Here is a 23,792-nt window from a genome sequence, read left to right as displayed (position 1 = left end):
TCTAATGCATCAGGTATTCTAGAATATGCATGTCCACGTAGTATATTGTCCAGCGACGTAGTATATTGCCCATTTACGTAGTATAGTGCTCAGCTACATAGTATACAGCACAGAGCCACGTAGTATATTGCATAGCCACGTAGTATATTGCATAGCCACGTAGTATATTGCCCAGCCACGTAGTATAGAGCACAGAGCCACGTAGTATATTGCCCAGCCACGTAGTATATAGCACAGCCACATAGTATATTGCCCAGTTACGTAGTATATTGCCCAGTCTTGTAGTATACAGCACAGAGCCACGTAGGATATTGCCCAGCCACGTAGTATATTACCGAGCCATGTATGTCACAGGTTAAAAAAATAAACATACTCACCTAACGATCCGAGGGCCCCTTGTAGTTGAACATACTCACCATTCTCGTCGCTGCTCCTCAGCGTCCCGTGTCTCCGCCTCCTGGGATCCTGTGTAGATGGGTGTACGGCTGCCGCCATCTTCCTTTCCCAGGATGCTTTGCGAAATTACCCATATGACTTAGCAGTCTCGCGAGTAATTTTCGAGTAAATTGGGTAATTTCGCAGAGCATCGCCGGGAAAGGAAGATGGCGGCAGGCGCGAGCGGACAACGGAGGGTGAGTATAGCAGGTTGTTTTTTTTTATTTTTTTTTTTACTATTTTTAACATTACTTTCTTTTACTATTGATGCCGCATAGGCAACATCAATAGTAAAAGGTTGGGGACACACAGGGTTAATAGCGGCGGTAACGGAATGCGTTACCCGCGGCATAACACGGTCCGTTATCGCCGGCATTAACCCTGTGTTCGCGGTATGGAGCGGAGCGCCGGGGACAGTGACTGCGGGGAGCGGAGCGCCGGGAACAGTGACTGCGGGGAGCGGAGCGCCGGGGACAGTGACTGCGGGGAGCGGAGCGCCGGGGACACTGACTGCGGGGAGCGGGCGCCGGCCACTGACTGCGGGGAGTATGGAGCGGCCATTTTCTTTCGGACTGTGCCCGTCGCTGATTGGTCGTGGCTGTTTTGCGGCGACCAATCAGCGACTTGGATTTCCATGATAGACAGAGGCCACGACCAATGAATATCCGTGACAGAAGGACAGACAGACGGAAGTACCCCTTAGACAATTATGTATATAGATTGGCAGTTAGAACAGGGCAGGAGACAGGTAAGACAATCAAATAAATCTATTGCCTGTTAATTTGGAACAGAACAAATACTCACCATATGCATTTGTGTAATCTATATTCTGGCTGCTGCTTTCACTCACATTCACCGCCTTTGCATTAACTCTTTACACTCTATCCATTTCGGCCCCTCTGTCCTTTCCTCTCTTATGTATAGCACTCATGCTTTGTTCACATTGCTAAACAGCGCAAATCCATTCAGTCCCACCATCCAACATAAGAGACCCTCTCACAAATCACTTAACCATCTGCTCACTCTTTCTATCCTCCTTCTCCTAGTCGCAGGAGACATCTCTCCCAACCCCGGCACCCCATGTTATAGCATGTCTAATATTCCATGTATGCCTTTTTCCTCTTTCAATTGTGCCCTTTGGAATTCTCTTAACCTCCTGGCTTACTGAAACCTGGATCCTGCAGTCAGACACCACCGCTGCTGCTGCTCTTTCATATGGTGGACTACGCTTTTCTCATACCCCAAGATCGGACAACAGAGCAGGTGGAGGCGTTGGTCTGCCTCTTTCAACCAAATGTACCTTCCAAGTTATCCCCCAAGTACTCACTTGTCTTCCCTTCTTTTGAGGTCCATTCTGTCAGACTCTACATCCCTTCTCCATGCGAGTGGAGGTGGTGTATCTTCCTCCCAGCCCCCCTCATCAGTACCTGGATCACTTTGCCACCTGGCTACCGCATTTTCTCTCCTGTGACATCCTCATCATGGTTGATTTCAACATCCCCATTGCTTTGCCCCTCTCCCCATCTGATTCTCACCGTTTATCTCTAACTTCCTCTTTCGGCCTCTCGCAGCATACTAACTCTCCAACACATGAAGACGGAAACTCCCTCGACTTGGTCTTCTCCCGGCTTTGCTCAGTGGACCTTTTGATCACAACCTGCTTTCATTCTTTATCAAGAACTGCCATCCCGCTCAGGTCACCCCCACTTTCAAAACGCATGAAGAACTTGCAGTCATCATTTCCTCCATCTCATGTCCTGATTCTGCACTGAAGCATTACAATGAAACCCTGCAAAGTGCCCTGGATGAAATTGCACCTCCTATACATAGAACAACTAGGCACAGACGGCGACAACCGTGGCACATGCTGCAAACAGGTTTCCTGCAGCGGTGCTCCAGGTGCGTCGAACGTCTGTGGAGAAAATCAAATCTACCCGAAGATTTCATCCATTATAAGTTCATGCTTAAAACATACAACTCTACCCTTCACCTCTCCAAACAAACCTATTTCAACACCCTCATCACTTCACTGTCCAATAACCCTAAAAGTCTCTTTGACACTTTTCATTCCCTACTCAACCCAAGAGTGCAGGCCCCAGCCACGGATCTCCGCGCTGACGATCTGGCCAACTACTTAAAAAAAAAAAAATTGACCACATCCGACAGGAAATTACTTCCCAATCCTCTCATACCATGCACTGTCCTCCCTCTCCCACTGCATCTAGCTCACTATCTGACTTTGAACCAGTCACAGAAAAAGAAGTAATCTGGCTCGTTGCATCTTCTCGCCCGACCACTTGCACCAGTGACCCCATTCCGTCACATCTCCTCCAGTCCCTTTCCCCTGCTGTCACCTCTCGCCTAACAAAAATATTCAACCTTTCTCTCTCTTCCGGTATCTTTCCCTCCTCATTTAAGCATGCCATCATACATCCATTACTTAAAAAACATCCCTCGGCCAAAACTGTGCCGCTAATTATATGCCTGTCTCTAATCTTCCCTTCATCTCCAAACTCCTCGAACGCCTGGTCCACTCATGTCTTATCCGCGATCTCTCAGATAACTCTCTTCTCGGCCCTTTTCAATCTGGTTTCCACTCTTTACACTCTACTGAAACCGCTCTCACTAAAGTCTCCAATGATCTACTAACAGCTTAATCTAATGGTTCACTTCTAGGGCCCCCTCCTCTTCTCTTTGTATACCACCCCTTTTGGACAAACAATCAGTAGATTTGGGTTCCAGTACCATCTCTATGATGATGACACCCAATTATACACTTCTTCTCCTGATATCACGGCTGCCTTTTTAGAAAACACCAGTGATTGTCTTACCACTGTCTCTAACATCATGTCCTCCCTCTATATGAAACTGAACCTGTCAAAAACTGATCTCCTCGTGTTTTCTCCCTCTACTAACCTACCTTTGCCTTACATTGTCATCTCCGTGTGGTTCCACCATTACCCCCAAGCAACATGCCCGCTTCCTTGGGGTCATACTTGATTCCAAGCTTTCATTCACCCCCCACATCTGATCACTGGCTCGTTCTTATCTGCATCTCAAAATCATTTCTAGAATTCGCCCTTTTCTTACTTTCGACTCTGAAAAAACTCTTACTGTTTCTTTTATTCATTCTCGTCTGGACTATTGTAACGCTCTACTAATCGGCCTTCCTCTTACCAAACTCTCCCCGCTCCAATCTGTACTGAATGCTGCAGCCAGGATCATATTCCTCACCAATTTACGCCGATGCCTCTACCTTGTGCCAGTCATTACACTGGCTACCCATCCACTCTAGAATCCAGTACAAAACTATTACCCTCTTCCACAAAGCACTACATGGCTCAGCACCACCCTACATCTCCTCTCTGGTCTCAGCCTACCACCCTACCTGTGCTCTTCGTTCTCCTAATGACCTGAGGTTAACATCCTCAATAATCAGAACCTCCCAATCCCGTCTCCCAAGACTTTTCACGTGCTGTGCCAATTCTTTGGAATGCACTACCCAGGTTAATACTATTAATCCTCAATCTCCACAGTTTTAAGCGTGCCCTAAAAATGCATTTGTTCAGACTGGCCTACCGCTTCAATACATTAACTTAACTATCCCTGTGTGGCCCATTCAAAAAACTTAAACCAAAATCAGGTTCCTGGCATCATGTTCTCATACACTTTATGCATTTAGTTAGCCCTCTGTGTCTGTACTGTTACATATTTAGGCTGTTAACTGGTTCTTCCAGCTTTACATGAACACCCGATTCTTACACTATGGCAGGTCCTCATAGTTTGTAAGCTTGCGAGCAGGGACTTCATTCCTCTTGGTATCTGTTTTGAACTGTGTTTATTGTTATGATGTTAAGTCTATTGTCTGTACAAGTCCCCTCTATAATGTATAGCGCTGCGGAATATGTTGTGGCTATATAAATAAAAGTATCACTTTTACAAGCCATGTGATTGTTCAAAAGCCTCGTTATTTCTATATATAAATTTAGTGGTGCCTGTATAGACTTGAGCACACTGTTAATGTGTCACAGTAGCAGGAGAAGCTACTGACTAGAAGTATCACACTAGGAGGAATGCCTGCCCCCAACATCATGGAAGTAAACAGACTGGAAAGCAGTGTGCTGGTCATGACTTTAGTTCAAATATTCCTTTAAGCAAATGTTTGAAGAACATTTATTATGGCATTGAGTTCTACATGTCTGTCTAAAAATCCATTTATACTTAAATATTTATTTTCAAATTGTTTAGAGTGTAATTTTTTAAAGCACTTTACAAATTGTTATTCCTGTGATACTGCCACTTGTCTGACACCCAGAGAGCCTATCCCTAACAAAGGAGATGCTTAGAGCGACCTCTTCCTTATAATGTGTGATAATTATCTTATTGAAGTCACTTTTTATGTTCTAGGGTCCCATATTTGGCTCTTGCACGCACTTTTGAGATGATAGAAAATGAGTCAGCTCGGTAAGTTTTCTTTTCTTATAGGGTATGTTCACACAGGGCGCTTTTGCTGCTTTTTTTTCTGCAGCAAAACCTGATCTTCTTGGCAGGAAAGAAGCTGTGTCAAAAACGCAACTTTTGGTGCATTATTTGTTGCGTATTTGGTGCGTTTTTGCTGCTTTTTTTTCCGCTTTGTCCATGCTAATGTCCTTGGATTTTCAGCAGCAAAAACGCAGGCAATAATGATACCTGCGTTTTTGCTGCGTTATTTTCAACACCCATTCAAGTCAATGGGTGAAAAAAACGCAGCAAAAAGTCTGAAAGTGACATGCTCTGTCCAAAAAACGCAGCAAAGCACAAAATACTGATCAAACAGAAAACCAATGTGTGTGCATGAGATTTCTGAAATATCATAGGCTTTGCTGGTATTGTAAAAAGCAGCTGAAAATTAGCATTAATAAAGCAGCAAAAAAACGCCCTGTGAACGTACCCTTAAAATGGGCAAAAAAGTTGTGACCTAAGCTTTTGAGTTTTAGCTGCTGCTATTTTCAGTAATACATAGTAATCGTTCTTACAATGTCAGAAAATTGTGTAGTTTCTGAAGTTAGCACTTGCCCTTTTCTAGTAGATGCTAGGAAGAGTTATGTTTGCTAATTTTTCAGAGCTTGTGATTTGTGTAAACCCTATGGCACTATAATTCACTAGGTTGTTCTTCAGTCAAACACTCGGTCTCTGGCACAGCCTAAGTAAGCACAGAGCAGGCTAGGGATCAGAATTACTGTCCTGATCCTGTCCATGTAATACGTATCACTAAGAGGTGAAACAGGAAAATGGCCTTAGAATCTTACTGCAACTTGATTTTTCCTAGTACATGTGTTCTGAATGTGCATGTCCAGGTATGGAAAAATATTTAGAATTGAGAGTCCTCAGTGGTTGATGCCTGTCAATGGCTAACTGAAAAGATGGTAACAAATTGCAAGCTTTCGAGACTACACAGGTCTCTTCATCAGGCATAGACTAATACTAATTCTGAAGAATCACATATTTATGCACAACACAGCCCAGAAATAATGCCATAGATAAGACAGGTGACGTAAAGCCGAACTACCATTATGTGAGTGATAAACAGTTGTGTCTGTGAATATTGGAATAGTTCATAGATTAGGAGTATGAATGTTTTATTGTCCTCTGGTTGGGGTCCGGTTCTGTTATGATGCCCCCACACTGTCTGAGGAGCAAATTCCTTAATTGATGTAAAAAGACATAAATCCATGCGACACACTCATTCCTGCACGGAGTGTCAAAAATCGTCATCAGTTTATATTCCCATACTCTTCTGTCTCTCCGAGATTTAAAATTACCCTTTAATACAAGTAATTTCATGTCGAGGATGCTGTGATCAGGGAGACCAAAATGTGTTGCCACAGGTAGATATATTCTTTACTTATTGTGTGGCGATGAGAGTTCATTCTTGTTCTAAGCTTTTGCCCGGTCTCCCCCACATACAGACCCCCAGTTGGACATTTACAGTGGCATGTAAAAGTTTGGGCACCCCTGGTCAATATTACTGTTATTGTGAACAGTTAAGCAAGTTGAAGATGAAATCATCTCCAAAAGGCCTAAAGATAAAGAGGACACATTTCCTTTGTATTTTAGGAAAAAAATATATATATTTTCTCATTTTTTACATTTTAAAAATTACCAAAAGGAAATTGGGCTTATTCAAATGTTTGGGCACCCTTGGAGATTTGTATGCTCAGAGATAACTTTGACCAATGTTTCAGACCTCACTTAGCCCGTAAGAGTTATGGCTTGTTCATGATCACCGTTAGGAAAGGCCAGGTAAAACAAATTTCCCAGCTTTATAAAAACTCAGCCTTCTCTAACCTTGTGCCAAAAAAACAGCAGCCATGGGTTCTTCTGAGCATCTGCCTAGCAGTCTGAAAATGAAAATGGTGGAGGCCAGCAAAGCAGGAGAAGGCTATAAGCAGATAGCACAGCGTTTTCATGTTGCCCTTTCCTAAGTTCAAAATGTAATTAAGAAATGTCAGTTTACAGGAACAGTGGAGGTCAAGATAAGGTCTGGAAGATGAAGCAAAATTTCAGTGAGACCTGCTCGTAGTATTGCCAGAAAGGAAAATCATAACCACTGCTTGACTGCAAGAGACCTTCAGAAAGTTTTAGCAGGCTCTGGAGTTCAGGCACTTTGTTCTACTGTTCAGAGACACCTGCACAAATACAACCTTCATGAGAGTCATCAGAAGAAAACCTCCTGCATTCTCACCGTAAAATTTAGAGTCAAAAGTATGCAAAAAAACATATAAACATTCATTGTGGAAACAAGTCCTGTGGACTGATGAAGTTAAAATAGAACTCTTTGGCCACAATGATCAAAGGAATGTGTGGAGAAAAAAGGACACAGTATTTCAGAAAAAAAACATCTCGCCAACCATTAAGCATGGGAGTGGATCAATCATGTTTTGGGAGTTGTCTTGAAGCCAATGGGATGGGGAATATTTCACAGGTAGAGGGAAGAATGGATTAAATTAAATTTCAACAAATTCTTGATGCAAATATGTAAGCTAAATTTGAAAAGAGCCTGGCTTCTACAAATGGATGATGATCCTAAACACATGTCAAAATCCACAATAGACTACTTCAAAAGGCGCAAGCTGAAGGTTTTACAATATCCCTCACAGTCCCCTGATCTGAGCATCACTTAAAATCTGTCGCTATACCTCAAAATAGCAGTGCATGCAAGATGACCCAGGAATCACACAGAACTGCAAGAATTTTTCAAGGAAGAATGGAAAAAATCCCTCAAACAAGAATTGAAAGACCCTTGTATGGCTACAAAAAGCATTTGCAAGCTATAATAGTTTTAAAGGGGGGCCTACTAGGTATTAACCATGCAGGATGCCCAAACTTTTGCATGAGCTCATTTTCCTTTTTGTAATTTTTAAAATGTAAAGATGAAAAAAATATATATTTTTTTCAAAAAAACAAAGGAAATGTGTCATCACTTTAGGCCTTTTAGAGATGATTTAATCTTCAACATGCTTAACTGTTCACAATAACAGTAATTTTGACTAGGGGTGCCCACACCTTTACATGCCACTGTAGTACAAATAATTAGGTACACCACAATAGATGTGATGCAGCTGAAAGTATCTGGGATCTTGTAGTCCTGATGTGAATTGGGGATCTCTATCTCTTGTCTGTGGTCATTATAAATGGGCAGGTTTTACATTTTTTTCTGGTTGCAAGGATTTATAAGGTTTTGTAAGAGAAAATTAGAAAAAAAAAGTGAAGCAAAAAATGTGATCATGAAGCACTATTATGGGGATCTGCTGCTGACACTATTATAGGGGTAATGTCCCCCAATTCTGTACGAATATCCCCCCAACCTGGTATGTGTCGTGATCCAGTCCTGAGTTTGTATTCAGCTGTGTTGTATCTGGACTGGTCACGCATGAGTTAATTCCCTCTGCCTCATTTTGAAATTGGCTTGGCTATTTCAGTCCTCTGCCGGCAAGTGTCAGCTATAGTTCATGCTTCCTGGCTTAAGCCCCTGACCTGTATACCTGTATAAGGCTAGTTTCACACTAGCATTTTGGTGAGCAGTGGAGTGCTGCGGACTTCCTCCGTGAAGCTTCGCCCTCGGCCGCACGTCCGCCGCTCAGCTCCGCCCACTTCCGAATGCGGCCTGCGTACCTATCTTTAACATTAGGTACGCAGGTCGTGCGGATGCCTCGGCATGCGTCGTTTTGACGCTGCAGAGAAAAAAATATTCCAACCAGCTGCCTTTTACGCGGGTCGCCGCATCGTCAAAACGACGCATGCAGAGGCATCTGCACGACCTGCGTACCTAATGTTAAAGATAGGTACCAGGTTGCATGCGGAAGTGGGTGGAGCTGAGCGGCTGTGGGTGTGGCTTCACAGAGGAAGTCCGCAGCTCACCAAAACGCTAGTGTGAAACTAGCCTTAGTGATCCTTGTGCCTCTGACTGCCTGTACTCGTGTATGGCCTGACTTGATCTCTGGACTTCGCCCTTTGTTTCCCGTCTCTGATATCACGCTCCCCGACTGGCTTAGACTCTGGCTTGTGCCCCGACTTCGTCTTGCGTCTCACGTTTTGGTTACCGTGTTCCCGGTAGGCTCTGACTTCTTGTTTGTCCCTGACTACGTGTTTTGCTGTTATCTTTGGTACCTCGGCTCCTGACACTTTTGGATTCTGCTTGTCTGAATACTCTTTCATTACTTGTGGCACCTGTGCTGCTGCTCAGTATTGCTACGCTGTGTGCGCATCCTCTCTTCCCTCACCAGCACCCCCTGGTGGAGGTTACATTATACTGAACTGCAGCATCAAATTATAGTATGTATATGTAATCCAGGTATACATGGCTCCCTAATTTTCTGGTGTACATTGGCCTCCTCGTCCCCATGCTGATTCACATGGTCTTCCCATCCCCATGTTGGTATACATGGCCCCCGTCATTCCCATTCTGGTATACATGTCCCCCCTCATCTCCATTCTAGTATACATGTCCCCACTCATCTCCATTCTAGTATACATAGTCCCCTCATCTCCATGTTGGTATATATGGCGCCCTCATCCCCATGCTGGTATACATGGCGCCCTCATCCCCATGCTGGTATACATGGCGCCCTCATCCCCATGCTGGTATGCATGGCGCCCTCATCCCCATGCTGGTATACATGACGCCCTCATCCCCTTGCTGGTATACATGGCACTCTCATCCCCATGCTGCTTTACATGGCGCCCTCATCCCCATGCTGGTATAAATGGCGCCCTCATCCCCATGCTGGTATACATGGCGCACTCATCCCCATGCTGGTATACATGGCGCACTCATCCCCATGCTGGTATAAATGGCGCCCTAATCCCCATGCTGGTATACATGGCGCCCTCATCCCCATGCTGGTATAAATGGCGCCCTAATCCCCATGCTGGTATACATGGCGCCCTCATCCCCATGCTGGTATACATGGCGCCCTCATCCCCATGCTGGTATACATGGCGCTCTCATCCCCATGCTGGTATACATGGCGCTCTCATCCCCATGCTGGTATACATGGCGCCCTCATCTCCATGCTGGTATACATGGCGCCCTCATCCCCATGCTGGTATACATGACTTCTCTCATCCCCATGCTGGTATACATGGCCTCTCTCATCCCCTTGCTGGTATACATGGCGCTCTCATCCCCATGCTGGTATACATGACGCTCTCATCCCCATGCTGCTTTACATGGCGCCCTCACCCCCATGCTGGTATAAATGGCGCCCTCATCCCCATGCTGGTATACATGGCGCCCTCATCCCCATGCTGGGTATACATGGCGCCCTCATCCCCATGCTGGTATACATGGCACCCTCATCCCCATGCTGGTATACATGGCGCCCTCATCCCCATGCTGGTATACATGGCGCCCTCATCCCCATGCTGGTATACATGGCGCCCTCATCCCCATGCTGGTATACATGGGGCGCCCTCATCCCCACATGGTATACATGGCGCCCTCATCCCCATGCTGGTATACATGGCGCTCTCATCCCCATGCTGGTATACATAGCGCCCTCATCCCCATGCTGGTATATATGGTGCCCTCATCCCCATGCTGGTATACATGGCGCCCTCATCCCCATGCTGGTATACATGGCCTCTCTCATCCCCATGCTGGTATACATGGCCTCTCTCATCCCCATGCTGGAATGCATCGCGCCCTCATCCCCATGCTGGTATACATGGCGCCCTCATCCCCATGCTGGTATACATGGCGCCCTCATCCCCACATGGTATACATGGCGCCCTCATCCCCATGCTGGTATACATGGCGCCCTCATCCCCATGCTGGTATACATGGCGCCCTCATCCCCATGCTGGTATACATGGCGCTCTCATCCCCATGCTGGTATACATGGCGCTCTCATCCCCATGCTGGTATACATAGCGCCCTCATCCCCATGCTGGTATATATATGGTGCCCTCATCCCCATGCTGGTATACATGGCGCCCTCATCCCCATGCTGGTATACATGGCCTCTCTCATCCCCATGCTGGTATACATGGCCTCTCTCATCCCCATGCTGGAATGCATCGCGCCTTTATCCCCATGCTGCTGTACATGGCGCCCTCATCCCCATGCTGCTATACATGGCCCCCTCATCCCCATGCTGCTATACATGGCCCACTCATCCCCATGCTGCTATACATGGCGCCCTCATCCCCATGCTGGTATACATGGCGCTCTCATCCCCATGCTGGTATACATGGCGCTCTCATCCCCATGCTGGTATACATGGCGCCCTCATCTCCATGCTGGTATACATGGCGCCCTCATCCCCATGCTGGTATACATGACTTCTCTCATCCCCATGCTGGTATACATGGCCTCTCTCATCCCCTTGCTGGTATACATGGCGCTCTCATCCCCATGCTGGTATACATGACGCTCTCATCCCCATGCTGCTTTACATGGCGCCCTCACCCCCATGCTGGTATAAATGGCGCCCTCATCCCCATGCTGGTATACATGGCGCCCTCATCCCCATGCTGGGTATACATGGCGCCCTCATCCCCATGCTGGTATACATGGCACCCTCATCCCCATGCTGGTATACATGGCGCCCTCATCCCCATGCTGGTATACATGGTGCCCTCATCCCCATGCTGGTATACATGGCGCCCTCATCCCCATGCTGGTATACATGGGGCGCCCTCATCCCCACATGGTATACATGGCGCCCTCATCCCCATGCTGGTATACATGGCGCTCTCATCCCCATGCTGGTATACATAGCGCCCTCATCCCCATGCTGGTATATATGGTGCCCTCATCCCCATGCTGGTATACATGGCGCCCTCATCCCCATGCTGGTATACATGGCCTCTCTCATCCCCATGCTGGTATACATGGCCTCTCTCATCCCCATGCTGGTATACATAGCGCCCTCATCCCCATGCTGGTATATATGGTGCCCTCATCCCCATGCTGGTATACATGGCGCCCTCATCCCCATGCTGGTATACATGGCCTCTCTCATCCCCATGCTGGTATACATGGCCTCTCTCATCCCCATGCTGGAATGCATCGCGCCCTCATCCCCATGCTGGTATACATGGCACCCTCATCCCCATGCTGGTATACATGGCGCCCTCATCCCCATGCTGCTATACATGGTCCCCTCATCCCCATGCTGCTATACATGGCCCCCTCATCCCCATGCTGCTATACATGGCGCCCTCATCCCCATGCTGCTATACATGGCGCCCTCATCCCCATGCTGCTATACATGGCGCCCTCATCTCCATGCTGGTATACATGGCGCCCTCATCCCCATGCTGGTATACATGACTTCTCTCATCCCCATGCTGGTATACATGGCCTCTCTCATCCCCTTGCTGGTATACATGGCGCTCTCATCCCCATGCTGGTATACATGACGCTCTCATCCCCATGCTGCTTTACATGGCGCCCTCACCCCCATGCTGGTATAAATGGCGCCCTCATCCCCATGCTGGTATACATGGCGCCCTCATCCCCATGCTGGGTATACATGGCGCCCTCATCCCCATGCTGGTATACATGGCACCCTCATCCCCATGCTGGTATACATGGCGCCCTCATCCCCATGCTGGTATACATGGTGCCCTCATCCCCATGCTGGTATACATGGCGCCCTCATCCCCATGCTGGTATACATGGGGCGCCCTCATCCCCACATGGTATACATGGCGCCCTCATCCCCATGCTGGTATACATGGCGCTCTCATCCCCATGCTGGTATACATAGCGCCCTCATCCCCATGCTGGTATATATGGTGCCCTCATCCCCATGCTGGTATACATGGCGCCCTCATCCCCATGCTGGTATACATGGCCTCTCTCATCCCCATGCTGGTATACATGGCCTCTCTCATCCCCATGCTGGTATACATAGCGCCCTCATCCCCATGCTGGTATATATGGTGCCCTCATCCCCATGCTGGTATACATGGCGCCCTCATCCCCATGCTGGTATACATGGCCTCTCTCATCCCCATGCTGGTATACATGGCCTCTCTCATCCCCATGCTGGAATGCATCGCGCCCTCATCCCCATGCTGGTATACATGGCACCCTCATCCCCATGCTGGTATACATGGCGCCCTCATCCCCATGCTGCTATACATGGTCCCCTCATCCCCATGCTGCTATACATGGCCCCCTCATCCCCATGCTGCTATACATGGCGCCCTCATCCCCATGCTGCTATACATGGCGCCCTCATCCCCATGCTGCTATACATGGCGCCCTCATCCCCATGCTGGTATACATGGCGCCCTCATCCCCATGCTGGTATACATGGCGCCCTCATCCCCATGCTGGTATACATGGCGCCCTCATCCCCATGCTGGTATACATGGCGCCCTCATCCCCATGCTGGTATACATGGCGCCCTCATCCCCATGCTGGTATACATGGCGCCCTCATCCCCATGCTGGTATACATGGCGCCCTCATCCCCATGCTGGTATATATGGCGCCCTCATCCCCATGCTGGTATATATGGTGCCCTCATCCCCATGCTGGTATGCATGGCCCTCTCATCACCATGCTGGTATAGATGGCGCTCTCATCCCCATGCTGGTATAGATGGCCCTCTCATCACCATGCTGGTATACATGGCGCCCTCATCCCCATGCTGGTATACATGGCGCCCTCATCCCCATGCTGGTATACATGGCGCCCTCATCCCCATGCTGGTATACATGGCGCCCTCATCCCCATGCTGGTATACATGGCGCCCTCATTCCCATGCTGGTATACATGGCGCCCTCATCCCCATGCTGGTAGAAATGGCGCCCTCATCCCCATGCTGGTATATATGGCGCCCTCATCCCCATGCTGGTATACATGGCGCCCTCATCCCCATGCTGGTATACATGGCGCCCTCATCCCCATGCTGGTATACATGGCGCACTCATCCCCATGCTGGTATACATGGCGCCCTCATCCCCATGCTGGTATACATGGCGCCCTCATCCCCATGCTGGTAGAAATGGTGCCCTCATCCCCATGCTGGTATATATGGCCCCCTCATCCCCATGCACCAGCATGAGGGCGCCATGTATACCAGCATGGGGATGAGGGCGCCATGTATACCAATACATGGCGCCCTCATCCCCATGCTGGTATACATGGCGCCCTCATCCCCATGCTGGTATACATGGCGCCCTCATCCCCATGCTGGTATACATGGCGCCCTCATCCCCATGCTGGTATACATGGCGCCCTCATCCCCATGCTGGTATACATGGCGCCCTCATCCCCATGCTGGTATACATGGCGCCCTCATCCCCATGCTGGTATATATGGCGCCCTCATCCCCATGCTGGTATATATGGTGCCCTCATCCCCATGCTGGTATGCATGGCCCTCTCATCACCATGCTGGTATAGATGGCGCTCTCATCCCCATGCTGGTATAGATGGCCCTCTCATCACCATGCTGGTATACATGGCGCCCTCATCCCCATGCTGGTATACATGGCGCCCTCATCCCCATGCTGGTATACATGGCGCCCTCATCCCCATGCTGGTATACATGGCGCCCTCATCCCCATGCTGGTATACATGGCGCCCTCATTCCCATGCTGGTATACATGGCGCCCTCATCCCCATGCTGGTAGAAATGGCGCCCTCATCCCCATGCTGGTATATATGGCGCCCTCATCCCCATGCTGGTATACATGGCGCCCTCATCCCCATGCTGGTATACATGGCGCCCTCATCCCCATGCTGGTATACATGGCGCACTCATCCCCATGCTGGTATACATGGCGCCCTCATCCCCATGCTGGTATACATGGCGCCCTCATCCCCATGCTGGTATACATGGCGCCCTCATCCCCATGCTGGTATATATGGCGCCCTCATCCCCATGCTGGTATACATGGCGCCCTCATCCCCATGCTGGTATACATGGCGCCCTCATCCCCATGCTGGTATACATGGCGCACTCATCCCCATGCTGGTATACATGGCGCCCTCATCCCCATGCTGGTATACATGGCGCCCTCATCCCCATGCTGGTAGAAATGGTGCCCTCATCCCCATGCTGGTATATATGGCCCCCTCATCCCCATGCACCAGCATGAGGGCGCCATGTATACCAGCATGGGGATGAGGGCGCCATGTATACCAATACATGGCGCCCTCATCCCCATGCTGGTATACATGGCGCCCTCATCCCCATGCTGGTATACATGGCGCCCTCATCCCCATGCTGGTATACATGGCGCCCTCATCCCCATGCTGGTATACATGGCGCCCTCATCCCCATGCTGGTATACATGGCGCCCTCATCCCCATGCTGGTATACATGGCGCCCTCATCCCCATGCTGGTATATATGGCGCCCTCATCCCCATGCTGGTATATATGGTGCCCTCATCCCCATGCTGGTATGCATGGCCCTCTCATCACCATGCTGGTATAGATGGCGCTCTCATCCCCATGCTGGTATAGATGGCCCTCTCATCACCATGCTGGTATACATGGCGCCCTCATCCCCATGCTGGTATACATGGCGCCCTCATCCCCATGCTGGTATACATGGCGCCCTCATCCCCATGCTGGTATACATGGCGCCCTCATCCCCATGCTGGTATACATGGCGCCCTCATCCCCATGCTGGTATACATGGCGCCCTCATTCCCATGCTGGTATACATGGCGCCCTCATCCCCATGCTGGTAGAAATGGCGCCCTCATCCCCATGCTGGTATATATGGCGCCCTCATCCCCATGCTGGTATACATGGCGCCCTCATCCCCATGCTGGTATACATGGCGCCCTCATCCCCATGCTGGTATACATGGCGCACTCATCCCCATGCTGGTATACATGGCGCCCTCATCCCCATGCTGGTATACATGGCGCCCTCATCCCCATGCTGGTATACATGGCGCCCTCATCCCCATGCTGGTATATATGGCGCCCTCATCCCCATGCTGGTATACATGGCGCCCTCATCCCCATGCTGGTATACATGGCGCCCTCATCCCCATGCTGGTATACATGGCGCACTCATCCCCATGCTGGTATACATGGCGCCCTCATCCCCATGCTGGTATACATGGCGCCCTCATCCCCATGCTGGTATACATATGCATGTGAACCTTTGCTTTCAGTATCTGGTGTGACTCCTTGTTCAGCAAGCAGTAACTGTGTTTAGAAATTGTCAGGAATTTTTGGACCATTCCTCCCTACAAAACAGCTTCAACTCTGTTATTTTGGCAGGTTTTCTCCCATGATCGGCTCACTTCAGGTCCTCCTACAACATTTCTATAGTATTAAGGTCGGGACTTTGGCTTGGCCATTTATTCTTCTTTCACCTTTGTTTTGTAGAACGTTCCATATGCTCTGGGTCGTTGTCTCGCTGCATGGCCCTTGTTCTTTTGAGATTCAGCTTAAGGACAGATGTCCTGACATTTTTCCTTGTTACATCATTTGTCCAGCTGTCCTGCCCCAGATACAGGCCCCCACTTTGAGACTGTCACCGACGGTATGAGGTTTTTATGCTGTATTACAGTGTTTGTCTTAATTGTGACCTAAGGTTTCTTATTTAATCCTTAAAGCTCTATGTGGGTCTTGTCCATCCACAAAACACTCAACACAATAGCCTTCCTATGGGCATGAATGTTCTTTTTAGAAGGCAGTGCCTTTCTCCTTGCGATCATGCAGTGCACTTCATTGTTGTTCAGTGTCCTCTTGGTGGGTGATCCTATTAACATTAGCTAACCTGAGAGAGGCATTTTAAAGTGCCCTTGTCAGCAGGATTGTGCACAGTGACCCACAGACTGTCAGGTCAGCACCGTTATACTGATTAATGAGACCTGGTGATGGAATCCGTCTTGTGGTTGTTGTGTAATCTTTATTTTCAGTTTTGAGTTAGATATGCCTGTACTCCGGGGCGGCCTGTGGGGGTCTTCATGTGGTGCTCTGATTAGGTATTCATGTCTGGCTTCTGATAGGTCACTGATCCCTCACTGACCTGCCCCCTAGTTTACATAATGAATATTATATATGTATTTAAAAAAAAATCACATTTTGCAGGCAGGTGCCAGCACTGCAGCATGATTGCATCTATAATGTGTGATTATTGTTTTTGATAGTGTACATGAATTAAAAAAAAAAATCAGTCCGGAAATGATCCCGCCTGTGCAGTAGCAGCTATCGGTGATCCGAAACCTGCTACTGCACAGGCGCGTGATCTTTGTGGCCCTCACCTAGCGGTAATTCCCAAGCATCATTACTCTCCTATTAGTGCACAATCTGGCCATGGACTGATGGAGTGGGGCAGCTGAGGACCGCTGGCTTCCCACAGTTAGGCAGCAGGGAGGCCGCTATCAATCAGGAAGACCTCAGCAGTTATTCCCCTCTTTAACTTTATCTCATATCACTTTAGCAGCACTCCTACATATTTGTACTTTATTTTAAACATTTTTTTTTTATCTTTCTGTTTTAGCTTAAAAAACATAGAAACGTTGAGTAATTTTCTGCGCTCTGTCATCTGTTTGACTTCGGGGGATCTCTTGCCATGTATTTATCTCTGTCTGAACCGCCTGGGTCCTGCCTACGAAGGTCTGGAGCTGGGCATTGGAGAGACCATATTAATGAAAGCTGTGGCGCAAGCAACAGGTAATGGAATAATTCCTAAACGTACAGAGCAAACTGGGGAGAGCGAATAATTTATAGCATCCAATTGAATTATATGCAAAGAAATTCTTGGAATCCCTTTATTTTTCACAAAGCACAGTAAATGCATTGTTGTTTTTAATATACTGACTGAGTCCAACATAGTTTTTCTACTTTTTGGTATTTGTTTTATACTTTTTTCAATGCATTCACCTTCACTTGCCTGGATTTGTTCCTATTGTTACCTAGTAAAGCTGCATTTCCCATCCACATATGCTTCTTCTCGGTGCCGCAGTCTGCTGGCTGAATCACCAAGTCATCTTTTGAGATAATTGCCCATTCCCTTTGATTGCTCCAGTGTGATGATGTCGGCGCTGCTGTCTGTGATAGTGAACACATCCGCTTATAGGGGCCGGGCAGAGAACGCCTGTGCCCTGCGTGGTGAGGCGGAGGTGTATACCGTTCAGCTCTGAGCCTGGATCCTGCCAGGGTCAGTGCCGACGTCGCCAGGCTGGAGCCATCAAGCGCTTGGCCAGGATCCTGTACAGTTCTAATGACTGGGGGTAACCAATTACACACAGAAGCAAGGTTTTACGTTATAATGAAAGCAAATCCATAAAAAAGTACTGTAGCTACAAACACCATTTGCCTGCAGAAGCTCATTGGGGGACAGAGACCGTGGGTATATGCTGCTGCCACTAGGAGGCTGACACTAAGTGATACAAAGAAAGTTAGCTGCTCCTCTGCAGTATACACCCTCCTGCTGGCTCTCAGCTAACCAGTTCTTGCATAGTGTCCGTAGGAGGCACACTGGGTCTGTTATTCAGACCATACTTTTTAATTTTCTTATTTTTAAACCCTTTTGCGCAAGAGGAAGACTAGGGCGATGAACCCTTTCAAAGGGCCGATCTCACCCAAACATCAACAGGCGAGCACGGCGAGTGTCGCCTCCCCTTACCCTCCTGCGACGTGGGATGCCATGCCTGAGCTATCTTAGGGGCGACTGTTCCCCTGTGAAATCCTAGGGGAGTGAACCCTTAAAATACGCAGAGGCCCCTATGGCGTCTGTGCTGCTCCCGCTGCACCACCACTGATTGAACAGCGGTGCTGCAAGGAGCTGGACGGTCCCTCTCCTCCTCCCCTCTAAAAGGGGATGGTGGATGGAGGGTTCCTGCACCGTCTACAACCCTCACCTGCAAGCAGAGTGCCGGCTCTGCCTTCCCTCCAGCTCCGGCGATGAGTTCGGGATCCCGGGGGGGCTCCTGCAGCGCGATCCTCTGGACTTTCCGGCCAGCATTCCTTCCCCGCTGCCCTCTTTTTCGGTCGTTAGTTCCCGGCTTCGGCCCACGCTAGGCCGCAAGCCGGTTACTGTTCCGGCAGGGGAACTAATGTCGCACGCTGAGAAATTTAGCTCGCAGTCTGTGCCAAGGCTGCAAGCCGGTATCTCTGCTCCGGTGGCACCAAAAAATTTAGCCCCCGGTTTGTGGCCTGCGCTAGACCCCAAGCCGATAATTGTTCTGGCAGGCGCAAAAAAATGTAGTCCCCGGCTTGCAGTCAGTTAGGCCGCAACTCGGAGATGCTGCCCACGCTATGGCGCGTTCCGGCGGGCCATCCCACGATTTTGGCACTTCTCGTGCAAAACGAGAGGCGCCTGTTGTGTTCTCGGGGACCATCTGCCTACGTCCCTTCCCCCTCATTTCCTCCGGAAATGGATCCTATATTTGGGCACTGAGACCAGTGCTAATCTGAAACAGGAACCAATTCAGCTTTGGCCACGGATCTGGGACATATCTGCTCAGGGTAAGGGACGCACTTCCCTCTCCGGTATCCCCTTCTACCTTTTTCTGTAAGTAGCCCTGTAAAAGGGCTCAAGAAATCTTACTTTAGTACTTAAAGTGTGCAGGCTTATAAACGGAGAGCTTTGAGTTCAGATCTCGGCAAAGCCTTAAAACAACTCTAATAAGATTTGTTTCAGTCTCTTCTGTTTCTCCGCATGTAGATCCTGCCAGCCTGCGTTTTATCCCAAAGCGCAGAACTCGCCACTCTGCAAGCTGTCGATCCCTAGTACGCTCAGGAGCCCCCCACTGTCACAGAGTCCAGGGTACTTAGTCCCTCTAAGCGGGTATTGTCACTGTCAATGGACTCTCCAAAGCCATTGGATCCCTCCATGGATCGCTGATCCCATCACTGTGGTGGATGGATCCTCTCCTACCAGGGGGCTGTCGGCTAGCAGGGGCCGCATGCATTCCAGATACCTGCAGGCATCTGGAAAATGGACATGTAGTACGTCTACTAAGCTATCATGTGTCTTGGCATCCGCGACTACTGCTTGCTCCTCACTTTAGCGAACAGGATTTACTTATTGATCCCGTCTCTCTGGCTCTGCTCCGGATCACGCTGTTCTTCAAAGGACTACATTCTCTCAAGAACATTTGTCAGTCACCCGCACAGGGGTGTCCGGATAAGCAATGCTCTACATAGGATGCCATGCCTGGGCTGATTTTTAGAGGTGACGGGTCCCTTAAAGGGCACCGATCTCCCCTCACCACCAACATTCAAGATCATGGAGTGGCGCCCCCATATCCTCTCCTGCGATGTAGGATGCCATACCTGGACTTTTTTTTTATTTTTTTTTTTTTTAGAGGCGACGGGTCCCTTAAAGGGCACCGATCTCCTCACAATGTCAACAGACGAACACATGGAGTGTCGCCTCCATGTATCCTCTTCTGCATCCAGGCCTAACGCCAGACAACCAGCCCTGTCCACCCTGGGACCTGAACTCTGTGGATATACAGAGGCACCCTTTTTTGGCATCCGAGCACCCCCTCTGCATCACCACTATTTATAGCAGAAGGCGGACGATCCCTCTCCACTCCCCTTTTAAGAGGATGGTGGATCAAGGGTTCATCATTTAAACTCTGCACCATCAAAAAGAGCGGCGCTAGCAAGAGACGGCTTTTTTCCTGACCTGCTGGATGCAGCTGCGCATTCTGCCTTTTGGCAGATTAACCGGGTAGAATCTCCTGTGGTATACCTACCGGTATACCTGCCCGATGGGTCATCCATTAAAAATACAACGGACTGTCAGATAGCAATCTGGTTCGTTTCCGCCTTGCGGCCTGCAGTTCAGTGCTCTACTCTTCCTTAGCTACCGCATGTGTTACCAGAGCAATGGTCTACTGATCAGAGGCCTTAAATATTTTCTTTTCCAACAGTATCCTTTTCCCAAAGACAGTACAGCTGGTCAATTGAGCGAGCAGACGAACTGCTTCACGCCTCTTGGATGCGTCTTCTTGCACGGCGCTGTCAGCAGTCAATGCCATTACACTTAGAAGGACATTATAGCTCAGAGAATGGAAACGTACTCTGCGTTCAAAGGCCTCTGACATCACTCCCTTACCAGAGTGATCGGTTATTCGGTGAGAAGTTGGGGGTGTCCTCCTTCTTCGTATGGAGTTCCTCCGCTCAGCCATTACTTCAACGGAAAAAAGTGGAGTTTTCCCACATCCACTGACATTCGGGATGCTTACCTTCACATTCCTATGTCTTCCCCTCTTCAAAAATTCCTTCGCTTTCCCTTTCGCGAACAGCATTTTCAAATCACGTCCTTGCCCTTCGGCCTTGCTACCGCACCCAGAGTGTCTGCAAGTGTCATGGCGGCCGTCATGTTTCTCTTGCACCCTAGAGGCGTGGTCGTCCTGCCCTATCTGGTCGAGTTTCTGGCAGCTCTTCCAGCCCTGCGCTGGAGTCGTCTACATCTCTTGCGATACCCTCTCTCTCCTGGACTGGCAGCTGAACTTAGACAAGTTTTTCCCTCATTTCCAGCCCAGCAAATATCCCTTTTGAGGATGATTCTGGAATCTTCCAGAAGGTCGGTGATTCTCCCTTAAGACAAGGCCGTGGCCCTTCAACAGGGGGCTCGCGCACTTGTTCACTCTCCCACTCATTCCATTCGATTTGCTAGGAGGGTTCTGAGGGCGTTTTCCATCGCTCCTCTTGTTTTCTGCAGGTCAATCAGGCTTTCAGAGGGTAGCCTCTTAGCTCCTTCCTCATCCAGGGGAGATCCTTTCTCCCGGATTCAATGGTTGTTAGTGTCTACTGATGTCAGTCCTCTTCTCCTGATCATTGTTCCAGGGAACCGAACAGTACGGCTAATTCTACAGCAGGTCCCTGCCTTCTGGCGGGTTTCCCCATCTCCCCATCCGATTCAATCCTTCAATCCCATGTCTGTGCCATACGTCAATCATCTAGCACATACCCACTGTCGGGCGTCAGGGCCAAGGTACCTCACATTCTCTGTCGGGCCACAATCTATCATTCGGTGATCTCGGCACTACGCATCTCAGGAGTAGAACTCTGGGCGACAGACACCGACAGGGTCCCACCCAGGTTGGATTTGATTTAAATCTAACTGATTTAAATCACGATTTAAATCACGATTTAAATCACTAGTCAGTAAGGCTTGATTTAAATCAGTGATTTAAATCAGTTTCTACCTAAACTAGTTCTTGCTACTTTAACATGCAAGTAGATGAAGATTTTTAGAATCACTTTTTATATTACGGTACTTTTTTCTCCCCAGTTTAATGGGTTAATCATTCATATTTGGACACCACTGTTCTGTTGTACTTAGGAAGGAGAAAAATAATCCTGACCTTAATAACAATTTAAATAGATTTATTCAACTGAAACAATAACAACATTACAGCATAAGTTATTAAGTTATTTGCTTAAACAAACATCCATGTTTGTTAACTAATTTGGCTAAACAAAATATATATATATATATATATTGTAAGAAACTTAGACTGTCAGCCCAGCCGACACATGAAAAACTTAAATACTACTGTCCCTGCTGTCCTCTGTAGCTCACTTGTCGTCATCTTCATCATCATCATCATCTTCTTTGTTCCTATTCATAATCTGGAAAAGAAAAACAAGCTTTCCTGCTTTATTGGGTCCCAACCGATTTCTCAATTTAGAATGAATGAGTCCAAAGGAAGAGAATATTCTTTCAACGCCTGCAGAATAAGCTACTGCTGTTAAAAGTGAAATCATTACTTGAACAGTCTCTAAATCCAAGCGCTGAAGTGACTTTCACCAGTTTACTGGTGTGACCTTCCTTAAAATATCTTCAGCAAACATATATTTCTTGAATGGTTCCCCCTTAGCTCTGAAGTTTATTATAGTTGGCATTAAAGTTGGATGATTGCTGGATACCCATGTCATAGCTAACTCCTCTTCCTCAGCACTTAGGTTTTGACCCTGATATTGGATATTGACAATATTTGCCAAAAAATGAGCTGGAGTCAGTGCTTGTCCCATTCGTTTGTTTACTGCTTGTAATTTAATTCTGTCCATGTGTAGTTCTGTTTTTAAGTGTTCACTCAGTTCCTTCCAAATTTCAACAGCATCCGCAATAAAACAGCTATTTTTCTGTATTTTGTTTAAAGCTTGAGAGATGGGTTTCAGGAAGCTCCGCATATGTTCAACATTTCTCTTAAGCCCAATGTTGAGGATTTTGGCCGTGACAGTGCCATCTATTTTATCTCGATTTTCTTCACAAAGTGTCATCAGTATAGGCCAGTTTTTGATATACTGCTCAAAACAGTCCACCACAGAGTTCCATCTAACATCTTGTGGGAGCGTTAGCTTGGTTCCACCCATCCTTTTCAGAGCTGCTGCAGCAAAATGATTATTACGGAAGTATTTAGCAATTTCAACAACATTAGCCTTTATTTCTGGAACACTTAAGTCTTTGGCTAAGAGGTGCAGCAAATGAGCACTGCAACCATATGTTATTAGCAGCTTTGTATTCCCTCCCTGCTCTTCTAAATCTCTTCTCATCTTGGATACGTTTGCAGCATTGTCAGTGACCAAACTGCGTACTAGACATTTGAATTTTTGTTCACATGTCGTTATAGCTTTTACTGCCACTTCTTGTAAGTATTCTGCTGTGTGTGCATTTCCTGACGTATCAGTTGTTTGTGCAAGTTAGACTTTACCTTCTTCTGTTGTTATACAAGCACATACAATAGGATCATTGTGGACATTACTCCACCCATCAATACTTAGGTTAGCAATTTTTCCCTCCAAAGCTGTTGCACATTGCTCCATTTCTCTGTCATACACTTGATCCAACAGTTTCCCTCCAACATCAGCTCTGCTGGGTGGACTGTATCCTGGTCTCAGTGACTGAACCATATTAATGAAAT

The 23,792-nt window shown here is 48.1% G+C and overlaps 1 protein-coding gene across 3 annotated transcripts in view; it reads left to right on the top strand.

Moving 5' to 3' along the window:
- The window catches only part of LIG1 (DNA ligase 1), a 389,895-nt gene that overhangs the window by 185,397 nt on the left and 180,706 nt on the right, over positions 1-23,792 (top strand). For all 3 annotated transcript variants that reach the window (XM_069741985.1, XM_069741988.1, XM_069741987.1), the window contains 2 exons: positions 4,843-4,899; positions 17,408-17,580. In XM_069741985.1, coding sequence (XP_069598086.1) covers positions 4,843-4,899; positions 17,408-17,580 — 230 coding nt within the window. The remainder of the gene's footprint in view (positions 1-4,842; positions 4,900-17,407; positions 17,581-23,792) is intronic.

The sequence above is a fragment of the Ranitomeya imitator genome, chromosome 10 (genome assembly GCF_032444005.1).
Source record: "Ranitomeya imitator isolate aRanImi1 chromosome 10, aRanImi1.pri, whole genome shotgun sequence".
NCBI lineage: Eukaryota > Metazoa > Chordata > Amphibia > Anura > Dendrobatidae > Ranitomeya > Ranitomeya imitator.
This window is presented reverse-complemented; position numbering and strand designations above follow the sequence as displayed.